Source organism: Hypomesus transpacificus, unplaced genomic scaffold, assembly GCF_021917145.1.
Source record: "Hypomesus transpacificus isolate Combined female unplaced genomic scaffold, fHypTra1 scaffold_229, whole genome shotgun sequence".
In the NCBI taxonomy this organism is placed as follows: Eukaryota; Metazoa; Chordata; class Actinopteri; order Osmeriformes; family Osmeridae; genus Hypomesus; species Hypomesus transpacificus.
In genome coordinates, this window is record NW_025813764.1 from 53,665 (window position 1) to 75,357 (window position 21,693).

A 21,693-nucleotide genomic window follows, 5' to 3' on the forward strand; every position below is an offset into this window, starting at 1 on the left:
ATCTCCTCTCAATTTCCTTCTCTTTTTCCCCTTTTCCAATTCCCCCCTCTCCCTCCCCCTCTCCTCTTTCGTATCCCATTTCTTTCTCTTTCCATATCTCCCTGTTTGTCTCCCCCCTCTCTCCCCCCCAGGCCTCACCTGTGTATAGGTCGTGAGGAGCGAGTGAGGCCCGCGAGGCCCCATCAAGACCAGGGGTGGGTGTAGTGGCACGGTGCTGCGGGGGCCTCAGGGGGGCGATGGGCACCTCCACCACATACGTGGCTGGCACGTACAGCGGCTTGGTCTTGCTGGCCGCCCCGATCCTCTTCACCTGCCACCAGTCCCCGTTGGTCTTCCGGAGCAGGATGAAGCGCTCCCCCTCCCGGATGCACACCTGCCGACCGTCGCCCCCACGGTACTGGTAGTCGTACTGGGCCTCCAGCACCACGGTGCCCCGCGGCACCCCACACACACTGCTGCTCCCCCTGCTGGCTAGCGCCGGCATGACGGCTGAGGAGGAGGAGGAGGAAGGGGAGGAGGAAGGGGAGGAGGAGGAGGAGGTGAGGGGGCGACGCCAGCTGCTGGACAGCATGCCCCTGTCAGAGGACGCCGGGGAGGGCGGTGAGGCGGGCCGGACGGGTGACGCTGGTCGTACCGGGGGCTCTGGTGCTGGGCTTTGGTGATGGGAGCCAAGCCAGATCCATGCTCTGAAATAGACAGAGAACAGAAGGCTTCGCATGGGCATAGGGAGACTTGGGCAGGGCAGATACACACACACCACCTCCTCACACACACACACACCATGCTAACACAGCTAGCTAACCATGCATGCTAACCATACAGACTAACATCAGACTAACAGTGTCATTGTGTTATAACTGAGCTAATCTACCCCCTATCTAGACCACACTCTCAGTAGAACACGGATAAACGTTCAATAAACAGATTTTGTAATCTAATCTGATCCCTAATCTGATTAATGATGAATGAAATAGTGTTCATTTATTCCAATCCATCCTACAGACAGGAAACTAAATGCAAATCTCACCAGGGTCTGAACAAACAATGACATAAAAACTCAAGAGTTGGTAGTGTTTGAAATCCACAGACTGTGAAAGGTTCCCAAAGGGAGAAGAGCACAGCAGAGCGTTGTCACATCATGGGACTTCAAATCCCAGAGTGGGATGAACGATACATCAGGTCACCCTCTCTAAGTAAGCTAGAGAAAGTGTGTGTGTTCCGACTACATCAGCTGACCAAATGAAGTGAGTGGTGAAGTGCTGCAACCACAGTCATCCTGAACTCAGTCAACAAGTCTACGTGTCTCCTGCCCTAACCCTAACCCATCCGCCTTCAATAACATGCTGTTTCTGCAACTATGCTGTACTGTAGAAATGTGCCTTGTTAGATGGAGAGATACAGATTGTGGTGTCTGGTGTGTATGTGTTATGTCTGTACGTGTGTGTAAGTTTGTATGCCTGTGTGTATATATGTTTGTGTGTACATGTGTCTGTGTGTGTGTACACTTGTCTGTATACATGTGTATATGTGTGTGTACACGTGTCTGTATATATGTCTGTATATATGTGTGTGTATATGTGTGTGTGTATATGTGTGTGTGTGTATAAGTGTGTGTGTGTGCTTGGAGCAGAGTCAGGACCCAGGACAGCCACGGGGCCGTGTCACTGTCTTCATCCCTCCCCAGGTCTCTGGGGGTCTTCCACTGTGCGTGTCACTGTCATCATCATCCCTCCCCAGGTCTCTGGGGGTCTTCCACTGTGCGTGTCACTGTCATCATCATCCCTCCCCAGGTCTCTGGGGGTCTTCCACTGTGCGTGTCACTGTCATCATCATCCCTCCCCGGGTCCCCGTCATGGGAACAGACACACGGCTGTCTGGAGCCAGCTGCCTGGACAGCCAACTCTCTGGGGGGTCTACCACCGAGAGGGCAGCACCACGGCAGAGGGGTTTGTAGTGTGTGTGTGTGTGTGTGTGTGTGTCTGTGTGTGTTTGTGTGTGTGTGTTTGTGTGTGTGTCTGTGTGTGTGTCTGTGTGTGTGTGTCCAAAGCCGATTAGGTCGGGGAGCATAAGAACCTTTTGAGACTTTACCTCCTGGAGAAAAAAGCTAATTTAGTTTGAAACCTTTTTTTGTTAAACCTTTCCTGTAAAATAAACAACAGCTCTTCAGTCTTAATCCAGTCAGTAAACTATGCACTTCTGATCTCTCGATTTTAAATCTTTCCGTCTTCATGCACAGTAATTTGTATATTGGATGTGTTAGGATGAAAGTGTCTGGTAAAGGAATAAGATATATAATGTGACTGTTTGGGAAGTTATCTTCAACATCCATCTAGGTAAAAAACAGAACAATGACAGAATCAGGATCTCTGACTCATGCCCCTCTCATTGTAAGTCAGATGAATTCACATTGGCCCTGTCCATGTCTCTGCATACAGAAAAACAGGCTTCCCTCACATGTCCCGGGATGAAAAGCCCAGTATCTGAGAGTGGGCGGCCATGACAGCTAGTCTGTGAGAGGACAGCAGGCTGACAGAGGAGAGACGGCTAACTAGGACAGGCGGACTGGCAGGAGCACACTGCCCTGGGCGGGGGGTGGGGGGGGGGGGGGGGGGCAGGCGGGGGGGCGGCTCCATCAGTACTGTGGGACTCTGGCTCTGTTGCCCCGACGACCCAAACAGAAAGAGAGAGCCATATGGTGGCAGGACAAACACACAAACTAAGAGGGAGAGAAGAAGAGAGAGAGATGGGGCGAGAGAGTGGAGAGAGAGAGACAGAGAGAGAGAGAGACAGGGAGAGAGCGGAGAGAGAGAGAGGCAGAGAGAGAGAGACAAACAGAGCAAGAGAGAGAGAGAGAAATAGAGCCCCATAGACAGAGGAAGATTGTAACCCTGAGCTAAGGAGGCTTTTTATCTTTTCAGTCGTGTATCTGAGAATCTGCAGTCGAGCGGACTGCATGCCTGCTATGAAGGGAGAAAGAGAAGACGAGTATCTAGCTGGTGCTCTCTCCGTCTGCTGACTCGGTCTAGTTTTTTGTCTCTGTCGCTTTTGCTATCTGTCTCTTTTTTGCGCTCTCTCACTCTCTCCCTGGCACCCCAGGCGTCAGGGTAAGTCAGGGGTGAGTTAGGGTTGAGGTGGAGTGGGGTCCGGGTGAGTTAGGGGTGAGGCAGGTGGAGTCAGGGGTGAGGAGGGGGGAGGCAGGTGGAGTCAGGGGTGAGGAGGGGGGAGGCAGGGTTAGGCCTTCAGTCAGGGATCCTCCCCGAGCAGTCCATCTGTCCAGTCTTAACCCAGTTTGTCATTAAGATAAGACACCTAGAGACCAGGGAGGAGGAGGGGGAGGAGGAGAGGGGGAGGAGGAGAGGGGCGAGAGAGGGGTGAGGTGAGGGGAGAGGGAGAGGAGGAGAGGGGTGAGGGGAGGGGTGAGGGGAGTGAGAGGAGGAGAGGAGCGAGAAGAGGAGGAAGAGGAAAGGGGCGAGAAGAGGGGGAGGAGGAGAGGGGCGAGGGGAGGGAGAGGAGAAGGAGACAGAGGAGGATAGCCAAGCTAAGGCTGGAGATTAGAGGACCAGAGAGAAGAGGATGGAGAGAAGAGTAGAGATCTCACCAACGCATCAATGCTGTACACGCCTGACCACACACACACACACACACACACTCACGCAATCTCATTCTTAATCCCACTTGACTGATCCTGGATCAACTGACTGAACCCCCACCGACCCTCCACCCCTCCTTCCCTCCCTCATCCATTACTCCCTCCACCCCTCCTTCCCTCCCTCATCCATTACTCCCTCCATCCCACCATCTCTCCCTGCATCCATTCCTCAAACCTTCCCTCCCTTAATCCTCTATCCATCCATCCCTGCTACCCTCCTACACCACCACCCTCCTACCCCCTTACCTTACCCGCCTCTTCCCACCCCCTAACAACCTACCTTCCTCTCCCCCTCCCCACCCCCCCCTCCTCCCCTGCCTCCTACACCAGTTAGCGTGCAAGTCACAGCCTGGCTCAGCATGTCTCATTGATCCAGTCATTGATCCATGTTCAGATCAGCTAGAACTACAGAGCTAGCATTAGAGTAGCTCCCTCTTTCTCCACCTCCTTCCCTCAGCCTCACTCTACGCCTCCCTTTGGAATGTGTAGCCTTGGTTTAGCCCTAACCCTGCGTCTAGTACTGAAACATTGCTGGAACTTTGCATTTCTGAGTAGTTCTGTAAAGTGAGAGAGAAGGAGGATATGACAAGAGAGAAGCTTTGTGAGACTGGTCCTGGTTAGATGTAGAGAAAGGCCTGGTTGTGAGGTGGGGCCGGGGTGAGGTTGGAGTGAGGCTGGGTTCCGACTGGTCTACAGTTAGGGGTGAGGATGGGCTAAAAGGGTGGGGAAAGGCTGACTTAGAGGCTGGGGAGAGGCTGGGCCGGAGGCTAGGGAGAGGCTGATCTGAGGCTGGGGTGAAGCCAGGATGAGGCAGCAGTGAGGCCAGGCCAGAGGCGAGCTGCAGCTCATTGATGTTGGTGGTAGAGAGCAGGGGGATCATTGATCTAGCAGGGTGATAATGTGCTGTCACTAGCGATCAGGACAGGCCCACTTCCAGCTCCCTGCAGCCTGGGAGGGTGCTGCTGGGGGACGTGCAGCCTGGGAGGGTGCTGCTGGGGGACGTGCAGCCTGGGAGGGTGCTGCTGGGGGCTGGCAGCCTGGGAGGGTGCTGCTGGGGGCTGGGAGGGTGCTGCTGGGGGACGTGCAGCCTGGGAGGGTGCTGCTGGGGGCTGGGAGGGTGCTGCTGGGGGCTGGGAGGGTGCTGCTGGGGGCTGGGAGGGTGCTGCTGGGGGCTGGGAGGGTGCTGCTGGGGGACGTGCAGCCTGGGAGGGTGCTGCTGGGGGACGTGCAGCCTGGGAGGGTGCTGCTGGGGGCTGGGAGGGTGCTGCTGGGGCCTGGGAGGGTGCTGCTGGGGGACGTGCATCAAAACCTCCACAGGGACGGCGGAGGCAGAAACACACATACCTCAACCGGAGACAGTAACACAGAGAGAACGAGACAACAGTAGGATAAACAAAGATACTGGCATTAAAGGAGAGACAATCAGACAGGCAGAGAGAGACGGAAAAGAAATAGAGAGACAGGCAGACAGGCAGAGAGAGACGGAAAAGAAATAGAGAGACAGGCAGACAGAAACAATGAGACAGAAAAAAAAGAGAGAGATTTCATGCTGTCCAGGGACAGTTTAGAGTGCTTCTCAGTACCTAAAACACGACTGTGACAATTTCGCATCAGTTGCCTGATGTTTAACCATCTGTCATAGTAGAGCAGGAGGTGGGGGGGGGGGGGGGGGGGAGGAGGTCAGAGAGGAGGTGGGAGAGGAGTCCTGGTCTGAGTCAGGGCAGAGAGCAGATCAGAGGAGTCCTGGTCTGAGTCAGGGCAGAGAGCAGATCAGAGGAGTCCTGGTCTGAGTCAGGGCAGAGAGCAGATCAGAGGAGTCCTGGTCTGAGTCAGGGCAGAGAGCAGATCAGAGGAGTCCTGGTCTGAGTCAGGGCAGAGAGCAGATCAGAGGAGTCCTGGTCTGAGTCAGGGCAGAGAGCAGAGAGCAGATCAGAGGATCCTGTGCCTGTGCTGCTCCCTCTCCTGTCAGAGGGTCTTTGCTTCAGACACTCCCACCATCGACAACACACACACACGCTCTTATCCAGAGCAACTTACTGTACAGGGAATGTCCCTGTTCACCAAGTAGGGTGAAGTGCCTTGCCCAAGGACACAACGTAATTTGGCACAGCCGGGAATCGAACCAGTGACCTTCTGATTACTAGCCCGATTCCCTAACCGCTCAGCCATCTGACTCCCTAATTTCTGACACACACACACGCACACACACAAACACACACACTTGAGCACGTACACTAACTTTCACATACATAACCATTGCAAGCATTATGCCCTACGTGGACCAATATCTAAATATAATATAAAATAGTGTAATCCTCTCTAAACTCCAGTGGACTTACACCGCATACGCCTCTCTCCTCGTGACCGCCCCGCTGACCCAGGAGTGAATGACCGGGATAGAACCTTCCACTGTTATCGTCATCATAATAATAATAATAACCATCATGTGTTGGTTCAGAGGATGCTTCTATCCAAAGCAATGTACACATTGGGTATTTGAACCTGTGACCTCTTGACATGCAGTCTAATGGCCTACCACTGATTTTATACACAAGGCAGACAGTTTCTAATCAGTGCAACTATTTCAGCGCTGTAATCTTTCATGGCTCAAGCGGCCATGAGCTCATGCAGGCGGCTGGACCTACGGGGGGAAATGCCAGCTTTGTTTTGGAAGGTTATGAAACAGGAGTATTGAAATGCCTCAAATTGATCCTTAGACTCCAACCCTGGCAGTTCCAACAGTCCATTATATGCAGAGTAAACGTAGCTTAGTCAAAGTATGCGTGAGTAAAATATGTAAATGTTCCACTGAAACAAAGAGGTCTTTGAGTCATCTAGCCTTATCAAGTAAGGATTGGTATGTACCATCAGACCCATATTTTTCAATCGCCCATCAGAGAAACTTTATTTGAGAGAGGAAGCCTACATTTGACTGATATTAAAATACAGGGACTAAACGGTTTCGGCTATAAACGGTTTTAAAGTGCCTCAAACTCTGAGCACGCTCTCAGCAGTTGAACAACCCGCATCGAGTCACAGACGAGTTCTCATTGTTCTAACCAGAAATGAATGCTACTTTGGTTAACGAAACTCGACCCAAGTGATGGAAGTGAGGACTAAGGTGTTGGTGACGAAATCGACCACTAAACCACCGCGTCTTTAAGAGTGCAGAGTGTGGAGCCTGCTCACCCAAAACCACCAACTGATTGTAAATCCTGTTCAGTTGTCACCGTTTGACTTTGAAATAAAAAATGTGATGTTCCGTCTTCGCAGTCGGCATGAGCCAAGCACTCTGGTATACCTTGACACAAAAACGAATCGCCTATTGAATTACATTAAACTATCACAAATGATTGCTTGATGACAATTATATAATTTTATGGGTCTATAACATAACTTGGCTACTTAATGCATTAAATTGGCTGTGATTTAAATAGATGGCGTTTAGGACATGTCTACGGTGACGACAACTGTCAACTACATTACAACTAAAACTGAACATTACGAACCGTCCCAGAAAACATCCCATTTTGCGTGCATGCGCCAACACCTGCTGCTCAACAGGCAATATCAAGAGTTGCACACTGGCCGGGTGTATATTTCTTGTCAAAGTATTCCAATAACGTATTAATATAATATTACTGGCGTGAATTTTCCCTCTCAATATGTAGGCTATGTGCACAAATCTACTCCGTCCTGTCGTACACTGATTATTAGGTTACAACTTTGAACAAATGTATATTTCATTAGTTTTATTTTGGACGGGGAAAACATCTAGGCCTACTCCGTATGACAAGGTTATTTAAATTGCTGTAATCTCACCTTCAGGACCAAGGATCGGTGAAAGCCATGTAAGCTATTTTCACGCAAGAGAATTGATGCCCTCGACGGTTAAGGTCCTCAGATTGGAAAAACGCTGCGAGATGCGCTTTTCCGTTTGATCCACGCTTGCGTTAGGGACCCTACATGCCAACTGAAACAAGTGCGCCTCTCCTAAAGTGCGGTTCCATACAGGTGCTTGCATTCAAGTAGAAATCAACTTAACTTGCTCTGAGAAAGGACTCGTAAAGAAAATAATAAAAAAACACATACGGAACATTGATTGGTTTACATATGGTTTTACACAAACCAATCATTTTAGCGCAGGAAGCACAACGCCGGTTTGTTTTAGGAAACTGCAACACCAACGGGGGATGTAGTCCATCACACTGACGGATTTTATTGTGGAACAGGAGCTAGTGCGCTTTGAAAAACTACAACAGGCGCCATTTTCAATTGTACAGTGGTTGCCTCAGCCACATTGAAAGCATTGCGTGGAGCGATCAAACCGTCACCGGCAAAGTTACATGTTTTCAATCATACTTCCAATTTTTACATCTCAACTACGAGTCATCTCTCCGTAACACAGTACCAGTTTAGTTACGTACGAGCGACTAGATGAACCTGTTCGTAAGCGACGGTAACCCACATTGTGTCAAGGTGTTAGCAGTGTTAGAACTTACTGGAGTACAATGTAACGTTCAGCATGTTAGCCACGAAGGTAAGCGGATTTGGATGCAATGCTATCTAGCTAACTTGCTAGCTAATGTTCCTAAACATTTTCAAGATCTGTATCTCTAGATTATTCATGCCAAGACTGCCTGTTAACGATCATTTCCCGTAGCAGACCCAGCTTCCTAGCCATATAACAAGGTATTTTATTTCAAGAGATTACTGACAACAACAGCTGTTGACTAGCTAGGTACAATCCATGCTTTCCAATCACAATTTGGGGCTGAAATATTACAGCTAGTTCTAGCTATGCGGCTCAGGGTGTTGAACTCTGTAAACTCTGCTTTCACACATCCAGTAGGTTTAGCAAAGATACATGAGCACTCTAAATATTTTAGGTTAGTGTGTCACTGTGTCTTTGGTTTACGTGTCTTTCAGAAAGCTTACCATCTATCTGTAGCTAAATCAGCGACACACAAATGGTACAACTAACATTGACGGTTATGTGGGTACATTTCTTTACAGGTGTTCTTCCTCGGGGTAAACCCATAGAATGACAGCTGTAGTAAGGCGACCTCGTTCAGTCAGTGACAACGCAAAGATAATCCAGCATTTTAGCATTAACTTGTGCTTTTGAAACATATTGCACCGTGGACGAATTCAGCTAGCCACTAAAGCTACGCTACTATCTATAACGCTGTTTATCCCAGACCAGCACTCCACCCACTACTAGTGACATTGCACTGCCAAGCACTCACAATACGGGAGTATTCTGGTCATCTAACACAAACTACCGAGGCGGGTGAATGGCTAAGTGCTGGAGGGTCATGTCACTTGTTTAGAGGATGATAATACCTTAGACGCAGCCAGCGGTTTCATGGCCGAGTTGATTGTCTCTAAGAGATGAACTTTCTGTCTGTGAGATCCTCGTGACGCTCAGCACGCCGACGGACAGTGCACTGTCAGGCACGTGGGCACAATGCATGGGACACGCATGACGCAGGGATGTGAGCATGTGGAAATACACGCACACGTGCACACCAGGGGCGGATCTAGAGATTTTCATTCGGGGTGGCAATGGGGTGGCAGAAATAAGTTGTTGGGTGGCCTCCTGGAGGCAAATCTAAACTCAAAATTAGGCAACAACATTGAAGTTTCAATTAAACACTAATATTAATATTATTTATTGAATTGTTCTGTATTGTACAAATGATATTTTTCCATGGGAAGATTGGGGTGGCAGTATTTTTTATTGGCTGGCAGCTGCCACCCCTTGCCACCCCTTAGATCTGCCACTGGTGCACACAAACACAGTGCAAACAATAACAAATACCCTCTCAAATGTGCACATAAGTATAGACATGCACACACACACAAATACAATACAGCAGTGTGTCTACTGTTCGAACACCTAAAGATAGGACACGCACACAGCTCCCGTTGAACCAAGGCTCCCAGTCTCGTGAGTCATCTCCTTTTTCATCTTCATGGTATGGATTACAAATCCTCCTTTCATCAGATTTCCCAGTGATCATCTTCAGATTAGGAAGACTGAAGCGTAACTCTGAGCTCTGTTCTCTACTCCTTAGCGGTTGCCCTGGAGACAGATGTGCCCACGTCCTCCAAGTGTAACTGATATTAATTTGGGTTACAATGGCTTAACTCATCAATCCTGGTCTTGATTCTGATTAATATTGGTGAATTTTTCATTATATATTAAGCGGAAGTAAATCCAGATGAATTTTTTGGTCCAAAACCTTTGACGTATAAATGCTGTGTGTGTGATTGTGAGTCCGTGAGGACACGTATGTGTCTGATGCGTTTCCTGTGTGTCCCTGACGTGTGATGCGTTTCCTGTGCAGAGAGAGTGGTTCCCTTCCTGAGTCGTCCTACCCTGCCAGCCCTGGCACTGCCCAGCGGAACCCTCCTCTTCAGCCCAAACACCATCTGCCAGTCAGTACCTACCGTACCCTACTGACCCACCCATCTATCTACCCACCCAACTATCTACCTACCTTTCTATCTACCTACCCCTTCACAGGACAGTCTCCTATTATCTCCTCTCTCTCTCTCTCTCCTTCTCTCTCCTTCTCTCTCCTTCTCTCTCTTTCCTCCTTGTAGATGTTCCATTGGAGTATTATTATAATTATTTTATTCTGTTGTAATTATGGGGGTGTAGGTGGGAATTGTGGGGAAACAGCATAGGAGGGAACAGAACAGTGTGTGAGGGGTGTGTGTGTGTGTGTGTGTGTGAGAGAGAGGGGTGTGTGTGTGTGAGAGGTGTGCATGTGAGAGGAGTGTGCTGTTGCTAATGTCCTCATGTGTGACCCCCCAGGTACCTGTTTGAGCTGAGAGGTCAGGAGGCCAGTGGGCTCAGTAACCAGTGGCTGGAATGGGAGGCCACTGAGCTACAGGTACGACACCTGGTACCCAGGAGCCCCGGGGGGGCTCACCGGGGGGGCTCACCGGGGGCTCACCGGGCTAATGCAGAATAGTTTGAATCCAACCCAGGCCCTTTACCGCATATCATCCCTTCTCTCTCTTCTTTTACATTTCCTGTCCTCTCCAGAAAAGCCACCAAAAATATATCTTCCCCCACAAAAAACAAAGTCTAGTAGGACCTACCTGGCATGTATCATGAAGCAAACATCATGGAACAATTGACATGTATGATCTAGCAAGTAGCATATTGTATGTAGCATTTAGTACAGTATAATAGTGTAAGTCTATCTAGTATTTAGATACATACATACACGTTCAGGGATGGATATAGCTCAGGGGATGAGTACTTGCCTTCTGTACTTTCTATATGCACCAGCACGGCGTGTGTGTTGTTTTGAATGAAAAGTAATTCTGAACTGTAACAAGGATAACCTGGTGTAACCCTGTGTCTGCAGCCTGCACTACAGCTTGCCCTCCACCAGGTGGTGCTGCAGGGAAAGGCAGCAGAGGCCTCAAGCGCCCTCCAGGCTCCTCTCCACTTCCTGAACCAGAGCCTGAGCAAGAGGACTGCCCCGTTCCTGACATCCGTATGTCCGCAGCTCTGTGTGTGTGTGTTCAGACTGGGCTGTATTGATAGCTGTACTGTGTGTGTGTGTGTGTGTGTGTGTGTGTGTGTTCAGACTGGGCAGTATTGATAGCTGTACTGTGTTGCAGGAGGCTGTTTCTGTAGCTGACATCGTCCTCTGGGCTGCTCTCTACCCTGTCCTGTCTGAACCCAGCCTGGCGCAAGGTGACTCATCCAACCCTCATTTAACGCTGTTGTCTCTCTCTCTTTCTTTCTGTCTCCATCTCTGATTCGCTGCCTCTCTTTCCCTCTCCATCTCTCTTTTGATCTCTCTCTCTGTCCAGCTCTCTCTCTCTCCATCTCTCTCTCCATCTCTTGCATGTGTATTGATCTGTGTTTTAATAACTGTATTAATCTATTCAAAGTAAACACAAACACCCATGCAGACTACAGTGCTGGCAGCAGAGCTGTGCAGAGACATTCTATCAGAGGCCTACATCGTAGTGCTGGGAGGTTTAGTCAAAATAAATAAACAATTGTGTTTCTAATTAAAATAATATTACAAAATACTTTCCAAACTAAGGATACCTCATACCCTATCTAGCTACTGACCCTGTGTTTGTAAGAGCACATCCACATGTTATTACCGTGGCAGACTCTTGTATTGAAAGTGTCAGGACCCCGGGTGGGGTAAAAGTGGGGTCAGGACCCCGGTTGTTGACGTGTGCTGGGGTCCACAGTGTTGCAGGGGCTGAAGAGCGTGCAGGGCTGGTTCGAGCGCGTGGGGGCGCTGCAGGCGTGCAAGGCTGCCGCCCGCAAGGTGCTGCAGGGACGGGGGCTGGAGGCCCTGAAGGGATACCTGCAGAAACAGCCTGCCCCACAGAGCCAGCACAGAGACATGCAGCCTTGCAACAGCCCGCCAGAGGTGAGACTGTCTTGCCTTAACCCTGAAGTAAGACTCCACTGGTGCGTTGACTGACTGGTGTGTGTGTCGTGTTACTGATTAGTGTGTGTTGTGTGTCTTTACTGACTGGTGTGTGTGTGTTTACTGACTAGTGTGTGTGTGTGTGTGTGTGTGTGTGTGTGCGTGTGTTTACTGACTTGTGTGTGTGTGTGTGTGTTTACTGACTTGTGTGTGTGTGTGTGTTTACTGACTAGTGTGTGTGTGTGTGTGTTTACTGACTAGTGTGTGTGTGTGTTTACTGACTGGTATGTGTGTGTGTGTTTACTGACCAGTGTGTGTGTGTGTGTGTGTGTGTGTGTGTTTACTGACTAGTGTGTGTGTTCCTCTCCCCAGGAGGAGGAGGGTCAGCGTGTGATCTCTGAGGAGGAGCTGCAAACAGCAGCCCAGACCTGGAGCAGAGGCTTGGAGGGCTCCCCTGCCCCTTCACCCAGACAGCACCCTGTGTAGGCCCTGCCCCCTCACCCAGACAGCACCCTATGTAGGCCCTGCCCCCTCACCCAGACAGCACCCTGTGTAGGCCCTGCCCCCTCAGCCAGACAGCACCCTATGTAGGCCCTGCCCCCTCACCCAGACAGCACCCTGTGTAGGCCCTGCCCCCTCACCCAGACAGCACCCTGTGTAGGCCCCGCCCCCTCACCCAGACAGCACCCTATGTAGGCCCCGCCCCCTCACCCAGACAGCACCCTATGTAGGCCCCGCCCCCTCACCCAGACAGCACCCTATGTAGGCCCCGCCCCCTCACCCAGACAGCACCCTGTGTAGGCCCTGCCCCCTCACCCACACAGCACCCTGTGTAGGCCCTGCCCCCTCACCCAGGCAGCACCCTATGTAGGCCCTGCCCCCTCACCCAGACAGCACCCTGTGTAGGCCCTGCCCCCTCACCCACACAGCACCCTGTGTAGGCCCTGCCCCCTCACCCAGGCAGCACCCTATGTAGGCCCTGCCCCCTCACCCAGACAGCACCCTGTGTAGGCCCTGCCCCCTCACCCAGGCAGCACCCTATGTAGGCCCTGCCCCCTCACCCAGACAGCACCCTGTGTAGGCCCTGCCCCCTCACCCAGACAGCACCCTATGTAGGCCCTGCCCCCTCACCCAGACAGCACCCTGTGTAGGCCCTGCCCCCTCACCCAGACAGCACCCTATGTAGGCCCTGCCCCCTCACCCAGACAGCACCCTGTGTAGGCCCCGCCCCCTCACCCAGACAGCACCCTATGTAGGCCCTGCCCCCTCACCCAGACAGCACCCTGTGTAGGCCCCGCCCCCTCACCCAGACAGCACCCTATGTAGGCCCCGCCCCCTCATCCAGACAGCACCCTGTGTAGGCCCTGCCCCCTCACCCAGACAGCACCCTGTGTAGGCCCTGCCCCCTCACCCAGACAGCACCCTTTCTTCGGATTAGAACATCTGTGGAAATAAGACATTCTACATGACACACACTTGCTAACCCTAGCCCTTGCTAACTTGCCTGACACGGTATGCGTGTGTGTGTGTGTCCCAGTCTGCCTCAGGAGGGGAAGAGGAATGTCCTGCTGACTAGTGCCTTGCCATACGTCAACAACGTTCCTCACCTGGGAAACATCATAGGCTGTGTCCTCAGTGCTGACGTGTTCGCCAGGTACTGCTCCTCTCCTGTCTCCTCCTTTCCTCCCCACTCCTCTCTCCTCCCCACTCCTCTCTCCTCTCTCCTCCCCACTCCTCCAGTCCTTCTCTCTTCTCCTTTCTTCTCCACTTGTCTTTGTTCTCCTTTACTGCCCTCCAGGCAAGGAACTTCAACTCCTCTCACCCCCCCCCCCCCCCAGGTACGGTCGTCTGCGGGGCTGGAACGTGCTCTACGTGTGTGGGACTGACGAGTACGGCACGGCCACGGAGAACAAGGCCCGCGAGGAGGGCCTGACGCCGCAGCAGATCTGTGACAAGTACCACGCCGTCCATGCCAGCATCTACAGCTGGTTCCAGATCGACTTCGACTACTTCGGCCGCACCACTACAGACAAGCAGACGGAGTAAGAACAACCCCACTCACCTGGACCACACACACCTGGATCAGTATAGGACCTCTAGATAGATAACTAAGGATCTCTAGATAGATAACTGAGGACCTATAAATAGATAACTAACGACCACACACACCAGGATCAGTTAAGGACCTCTAGAGAGATAACTGAGGCTCTATAGATAGATAACTGAGGACCTGTAGAGAGATAACTGAGGCTCTCTAGATAAATAACTGAGGCTCTCTAGATAGATAACTGAGGACCTCTAGAGAGATAACTGAGGCTCTCTAGAGAGATAACTGAGGCTATCTAGATAGATAACTGAGGCTCTCTAGATAGATAACTGAGGACCTCTAGAGAGATAACTGAGGCTCTAGATAGATAACTGAGGCTCTCTAGATAGATAACTGAGGACCTCTAGAGAGATAACTAAGGCTCTCTAGATAGATAACTGAGGCTCTATAGATATATAACTGAGGCTCTCTAGAGAGATAACTGAGGCTCTCTAGAGAGATAACTGAGGACCTCACACCCCAAGACGGACAACGTCACATTCTGTTGACAAACTCCTCCTCTCCCACTGCCCCTCCTCTCCCCTGCCCCCCCTGCCCCTCCTCTCCTCCTGCCCCTCCTCTCCCCCTGCCCCTCCTCTCCCCCTGCCCCCCCTGCCCCTCCTCTCCTCCTGCCCCTCCTCTCCCCCTGCCCCCCCTGCCCCTCCTCTCCCCCTGCCCCTCCTCTCCCCCTGCCCCTCCTCTCCCCCTGCCCCCCCTGCCCCTCCTCTCCTCCTGCCCCCCCTGCCCCTCCTCTCCCCCTGCCCCCCCTGCCCCTCCTCTCCCCCTGCCCCTCCTCTCCCACTGCCCCCCCTGCCCCTCCTCTCCCCCTGCCCCTCCTCTCCCCCTGCCCCTCCTCTCCTCCTGCCCCTCCTCTCCCCCTGCCCCTCCTCTCCCCCTGCCCCTACTCTCCCCCTGCTCCTCCTCTCCCCCTGCCCCTCCTCTCCCCCTGCCCCCCCTGCCCCTCCTCTCCCCCTGCCCCTCCTCTCCCCCTGCCCCCCCTGCCCCTCCTCTCCTACTGCCCCTCCTCTCCCCCTGCCCCCCCTGCCCCTCCTCTCCCACTGCCCCTCCTCTCCCCCTGCCCCTCCTCTCCTCCTGCCCCTCCTCTCCTCCTGCCCCTCCTCTCCCCCTGCCCCCCCTGCCCCCCTCTCCTGTCAGGGTGGCCCAGAACATCTTCTGGCGCCTGCACGAGAGGGGCTTCCTCCTGGAGGACACGGTGGAGCAGCTCCGCTGCCAGAGCTGCCAGCGTTTCCTGGCCGACCGCTTCGTGGAGGGGGCATGTCCTCACTGCAGCTACCCAGAGGCCCGCGGGGACCAGTGCGACAAGTGCGGACGACTCATCAACGCCGTGGAGCTCAAGGTTAGCCTCCAGCCTCCACCCCCAGCCTGTAGAACCTGACCTCTGACCCCCAGCCTGTAGAATCTAGCCTCCAGTGTCTATGACCTAGCTTATGGTCTCTACAACCTATCATTAAACCACCTCCAGGATTCTGTAGAATGCCTGTAGTGTGCCAGTGTCAGGTGACCTACAGGGGGGGGGGGGGGGGTGTCAGAAGGAGCGATGGAGGTGATGGATTGTCCTCACCTGCTGCGTGTGTGTGTGTGTGTGTCTCCCCAGGACCCCCAGTGTAAAGTCTGCAAAGAGACTCCTGTCATCCGCTCCTCAAAACATCTGTTCCTGGACCTACCCAAGGTATACACACCCAGCCATGGCACACACACACACACACATCCTGGATTCCCCATGATACACACACACAGCTAGACCTTCTCTCTCTCTCTCCCTCTCTCTCTCTCTCTCTCTCTGTGTCTTTGTCTCTCTCTATCTTTCTCTCTCTCTCTCTCTGTCTCTCTGTCTCTCTCTCTCTCAGTTGGAGAGTGAGCTGGAGGCGTGGCTGCAGGGCTCGACGGCAGCAGGTGATTGGACGGCCAACGCCAAGCAGATCACCCGGTCCTGGCTGAGGGACGGTCTGAAGCCTCGCTGCATCACCAGAGACCTGCGCTGGGGCACGCCTGTACCACACCCAGACTTCTCTGACAAGGTACACACACACACACACACACGCCTGTACCCCACTCAGAGTACTCTGACAAGGCACACACACACTCACATGCCTGTACCCCACCCAGAATACTCTGACAAGGCACACACACACACACACACACGGAGGGTTGGACTCTGAACACGCCTGTTTCTACCGCAGGTGTTCTACGTGTGGTTCGACGCTCCCATTGGCTACCTGTCCATCACGGCCAACTACACCGACCAATGGGAGAGGTGGTGGAAGAACCCTAAGCAGGTGCAGTGACTCATCCTCCTTCCATGTTAACCCTCACGTTATAAAACAACATGCTGTACAGGATATATATCATTATATATAAAGGATATATATATAAACCTCCTGAGAGATGATCTCATGGTGGCGAGGTGAAGTCATCGTGTTGTTCCTGTCCCGACCACCAGGTGGAGCTGTATAACTTCATGGCCAAAGACAACGTGCCTTTTCACAGTGTGGTGTTCCCCTGCTCTCTGCTGGGCGCCCAGGATAACTACACGCTGGTCAACAACCTCATCGCCACGGGTACGCACACACACACACACCGTACACATACTTGCATACACATGTACATACAGCCACGCACACACACACACATTGACATACACACCCACACTCACAAATACATACACTAATTTGGTTACACCCAATTTCACTTTATAGTATGAATTTAAATGAATCGTCTCTCTTTTGTCTCTCTAACTCCTCCTGTATTCCTCACCCTCTCTCTCCCTTCCTCCCTCCCTCAGAGTACCTGAACTACGAGGACACCAAGTTCTCCAAGAGTCGCGGTGTGGGCGTGTTTGGGGACATGGCGCAGGACACGGGCATCCCGTCGGACGTGTGGCGCTTCTACCTGCTCTACCTGCGTCCCGAGGGCCAGGACTCCGCCTTCTCCTGGGCCGACATGGCCCTGAAGAACAACTCTGAGCTGCTCAACAACCTGGGAAACTTCATCAACAGGTAGGTGGGAAACTACAACTCCCATAATGCTCTAGTTAGTGGTTAACTCTCTCAGATGGCAGGTTGAGAACTACCACTACGATAATGACTGGTGTGATTCATCCCTCCCTCTTCTCATCCTCTCCCTCCTCTCTCCCCCCTCTCCCCTTTCTCTCCCCCCTCTTCTCTCTCCCCCCCTCTCTCTCTCTCCTCCCCTCCTCTCCCCCACCTCTCCCCCCCTCTCTCTCCCCCCCTCTCTCTCCCCCCCTCTCCCCCCCTCTCTCTCCTCCCCTCCCCCCTCTCCCCTCCCCCCTCTCCCCCCTCTCTCTCCCCCCTCTCCTCTCCTCCCCTCCCCCCTCTTCTCTCTCTCCTCCCCTCCCCCCTCTCTGTCCCCCCTCTCCTCCCCTCCCCCCTCTCTCTCCCCCCTCTCCCCCCTCTCTGTCCCCCCTCTCCTCCCCCCAGGGCGGGGATGTTTGTGTGTAAGTTCTTTGAGGGCCGTGTGCCTGTGATGCAGCTGCAGCAGCAGGATCTGAGCCTCCTGGCGCAGGTGGGCTGGGAGCTCCGACAGTACATCCAGCTGCTGGACAAAGTCAGGTGACACAGCAGCCCTCACTCCCCTGGTACACCTGCGCTGTTACACCTGTGCTGTTACACCTGTGCTGTTACACCTGTGCTGTTACACCTGTGCTGTTACACCTGCGCTGTTACACCTGCGCTGTTACACCTGCGCTGTTACACCTGCGCTGTTACACCTGCGCTGTTACACCTGCGCTTGTACTCCAACACTGTTACACCAACACTGTTACACTAACACTGTTGCACCTGCCCACACTCACCTGCAGTAACACTGTTACACAGACCCAGGCTCATCACATGACATCACCCTCTTTGAATTGTCCAATCAGGATCCGTGATGCCCTCAAGTGCATCCTCAACATCTCTCGCCACGGTAACCAGTACATCCAAGTCAACGAACCCTGGAAGAAGATCAAAGGAGGAGACGCTGACAAGTGAGTCTCTGTCTCTCTCTCTTTTTCTCTCTTTCTCTTTGTTTCCCACCCGCCCTCTCTCTTCCTCCCTCTCTCTGTCTCTCTGTCTCACCCTCTCTCTCTCTGTCTCTCTGTCTCACCCTCTCTCTCTGTCTCTCTCTGTCTCACCCTCTCTCTTTCTCTGTCTCTCTCTCTGTCTCACCCTCTCTCTCTCTGTCTCTCTCTCTGTCTCACCCTCTCTCTCTCTGTCTCCCTCTCACCCTCTCTCCTTGAATCTATCTTTCTTTCCCTCTTCTCTCACTCTGTCTCTCATCATCCTGTGTGTAACTGTCTTTCCTCCCCCCCCCCCCCCCAGGGAGCGAGCGGGCACGGTGACGGGTGTGTCGGTGAACGTGGCGTGCCTGCTGTCGGTGATGCTGCACCCCTACATGCCGTCGGTGAGCCGGACCATTCAGGAGCAGCTGCAGGCCCCAGCTGCCTGCGAGGTGGCCATGCTGCTGGGGGAGGGCAGCTTCCTCTGCTCCCTGCCTGCTGGACACCACATCGGCACGGTGAGACACGGCCGGCCCAGACTCACCTGTCTCACTGCAAACCTGATACACACCTGTCTCACTGCACACCTGTCTCACTGCACACCTGTCTCACTGCACACCTGTCTCACTGCACACCTGATGCACACCTGTCTCACTGCACACCTGTCTCACTGCACACCTGTCTCACTGCACACCTGATACACACCTGTCTCACTGCACACCTGATACACACCTGTCTCACTGCACACCTGTCTCACTGCAGACCTGATGCACACCTGTCTCACTGCACACCTGATACATACCTGTCTCACTGCACACCTGTCTCACTGCACACCTGATACACACCTGTCTCAGTGCACACCTGTCTCACTGTACACCTGTCTCACTACACACCTGATGCACAGCTGTCTCACTGCACACCTGATACACACCTGTCTCACTGCACAGCTGTCTCACTGCACACCTGATACACACCTGTCTCACTGCACACCTGATACACACCTGTCTCACCGCACACCTCTGATACACACCTGTCTCACTGCACACCTCTGATACACACCTCCCCTCCCCCTCCCAGGTCAGTCCCCTGTTCCAGAAGCTGGAGGCTGACCATATCGAAGGCCTGAAGAAGAAATTCGGAGGTCAGCAGGTGAGTACTGTCACCATGGAGATGCCCCACTGAACCAGACAGACATCCCATAATAGGAACTCCAGGATGGATGATTGATGGATGGGAAGGGATACATTTTCTGTTTTAAGGTTATTATGGTTCTTAAATATTGATGAATGACCACCTCACCCCTAACTCTGCCAGAGTTGATTCCAGTACGCAGCAGTGACACCTGTTCCAGCCTTGTGGCTGTGCTGGTCCCTTGTCCTACCACATACATCACACAACACCTTGTTTGGGATGTCACAGTTGAGTTAGGGCTATGTCTTCACATACAGTAACTCGCCACAAGTATAAAGCCATTTTGAGTATAGGGTTGTATAACTGGACTGGGTGGTTAGTGGTGGTGGGGTCAGCAGACACCCTGGTGTGCATCTCACTAACCTCCTGTCTGAACCCTGCCCCTCCAGCCAGAGGAGGAAGACTCTAAACCACAGGTAGCTAAGGTGTGTGTGTGTGTGTGTGTGTGCAGCCACCTTCACTTATCCGTGTTCATTTTTCACACTAACATCAGTGTGACGTGTGGAGTGACATCGGCAATTTTTTGTTTAATTTTTTATTGACTCAACTTCTGACTTGCATGTGGATAAAAGTTTGCTGTGGAATAGATTACATTTATTTGTTTGTTGTGCACAAACAAATAAATACAGTGCATTTGAAACAAACCTACTTTAATATCAAACACATTCATACCAGAGCTCTCAGACTCTAATATCACCCATCACAGCACGCTAACATCACACTCTCTTCTCTAGACCAAGCCGGGCTCCGGCCCCACTCCTAGCACCGCCCCCGGCCCAGGCTCCGCCCCAGGCCCCGTACCCGTTGCCGTGGTGAACGGAGCAGACCCGGAGCTGGTCAGACAGCTGACCCAGGCTGTGGCAGAGCAGGTAGGACTGGCTCACAACACACCTCCCTCAGCGCACCTGCTCCACAGCATTATCCCCTCCAAGTGACTCACTCACTGTGTGCGTGTGCGTGTGTGTGTGTGTGTGTGCGCACCAGGGGGACAAGGTGCGAACGCTGAAGACCCAGAAGGCAGACAAGGCCCTGGTCACAGCGGAGGTGTCCAGACTGCTGGAGCTGAAGAAGCAGCTGGCCCAGGCCCAGGGTCAGGACCCAGGGACCACTCCCTCTCAGAAGACCAGGAAGAAGTGAGACAGACAGACAGAGGGACAGACAGACAGACAGACAGAGGGACAGAGTGAAAGGCGGACACCAAATGAAGGTTCAGATTAGTCTAATTCGAAGTGGTATTAAGACATTTCCAGACGGGGAAATTGAAGGGATGAGGGTTAATCAAGGGACCCAGGGATGATGGAGGGATGAAGGCAGATGAGGACCTAAGGGGTGATGTGTCTTATACGGATGACTTACTGCGGAGGGCGGGGCTGCCAAAGGGGAAGTGATGTCGTGGGGCTACTTTAAACAAATGTTTTCAGACGTTTTTAAGAACTTAATTGTTCTTAATTAAGTTCTTAATGACCATTAAGTGTAACCGTCGCTGTGTTTTACCGGAAAGAGACAAGTAAATGGTTGGATGAAGACACATCGACCCATCCCCCTGCCCCCCAGACTCCCCCCACACACACACACACACACATACACACAATGGGAGAACTTCTTAGTATAGTTAGAATATTCAGAGCTGTCATACAGAGCTGGCAAACTGGGTCACTCATACACACACTAATTTATGATGTTACTTGTTTTTTTTTATATGCACCCTAACCCCTTGTCTACTCACCTACTGTCATTCCCTTCAAACTATCCCCTACTATCTCTTAGCCATCCTGGCCAGAATCTGTGTTTCAACTTGACAATAAACCATCAATTCTGACCTTAACACGTCCCCTCTCTCTGTCTGTGAAATAACGTCCAACACACAGAAAATATGTTTATTTTATTTTTATTATAATTCTTTGTCTTTTTTTTTTTTTTTTTGTAAATGTGAGAATATATTACAATAACAGTTCTAAACATACGAAAGGTAATTACAGTTATTAAATACAGTTTTTTTTAATACATTTAAGACAGTGAAACATGCGTGAGTACCAGTAAATGTGTTAGGGTACTGCAGGACAGCTGGCAGGAATACAGGATTATATGAAAATAGCAGTGGAGTAGGGCTGGTTGTGAACAGAAAGGCAACTACCTCTTAACTCCATTTCGTTAAAAAAAAGATCCTACAGCATTGAGTATAACCACATACACACAGGCACGCTAGTCATGGCTTCTAGAAAAGTAGAAAAAAATTATAATGTTTTTCGATCTTCATTCTCTCTGTCTCTCCTGTTCTGACATACCTTCCTGAGAATCATCTAGACCTTCCTCCCAAAACACTCCA

At 52.1% G+C, this 21,693-nt stretch overlaps 2 protein-coding genes across 6 annotated transcripts in view; one reads left to right on the plus strand and one right to left on the minus strand.

Moving 5' to 3' along the window:
- The window catches only part of arhgap9 (Rho GTPase activating protein 9), a 26,602-nt gene extending 17,230 nt beyond the window's left edge, over nucleotides 1-9,372 (minus strand). For 2 of the 3 annotated variants that reach the window (XM_047014258.1, XM_047014256.1), the window contains exons 1-2: nucleotides 7,472-7,708; nucleotides 139-686 (exon numbers count right to left, since the gene is read on the minus strand). In XM_047014258.1, the coding sequence (XP_046870214.1) occupies nucleotides 139-571 (433 nt within the window). In that variant the 5' untranslated portion in view covers nucleotides 572-686; nucleotides 7,472-7,708. Of the gene's footprint in view, nucleotides 1-138; nucleotides 687-7,471; nucleotides 7,709-8,995 lie in introns of those variants that run through there. The other variant, XM_047014257.1, reaches the window with a different exon arrangement.
- On the plus strand, nucleotides 7,938-21,192 carry mars1 (methionyl-tRNA synthetase 1). Of its 3 annotated transcripts, none has more exons than XM_047014253.1 (22): nucleotides 7,938-8,189; nucleotides 10,003-10,093; nucleotides 10,476-10,554; nucleotides 11,038-11,169; nucleotides 11,297-11,372; nucleotides 11,888-12,072; nucleotides 12,445-12,554; nucleotides 13,610-13,726; nucleotides 13,911-14,114; nucleotides 15,314-15,515; nucleotides 15,774-15,848; nucleotides 16,027-16,197; nucleotides 16,360-16,455; nucleotides 16,620-16,737; nucleotides 16,962-17,175; nucleotides 17,617-17,748; nucleotides 18,060-18,164; nucleotides 18,499-18,694; nucleotides 19,254-19,325; nucleotides 19,757-19,792; nucleotides 20,102-20,236; nucleotides 20,352-21,192. In XM_047014253.1, exons 1-22 carry the CDS (start codon nucleotides 8,087-8,089, stop codon nucleotides 20,502-20,504), a joined length of 2,802 nt encoding a protein of 933 aa, XP_046870209.1. In that variant the 5' UTR covers nucleotides 7,938-8,086; the 3' UTR covers nucleotides 20,505-21,192. The 3 variants fall into 3 exon arrangements, with proteins under 3 accessions (XP_046870209.1, XP_046870210.1, XP_046870211.1); XM_047014254.1 differs by having other exon boundaries at nucleotides 19,757-19,783; XM_047014255.1 differs by lacking the exon at nucleotides 19,757-19,792.
- Nucleotides 21,193-21,693: the final 501 nt, after the last annotated feature.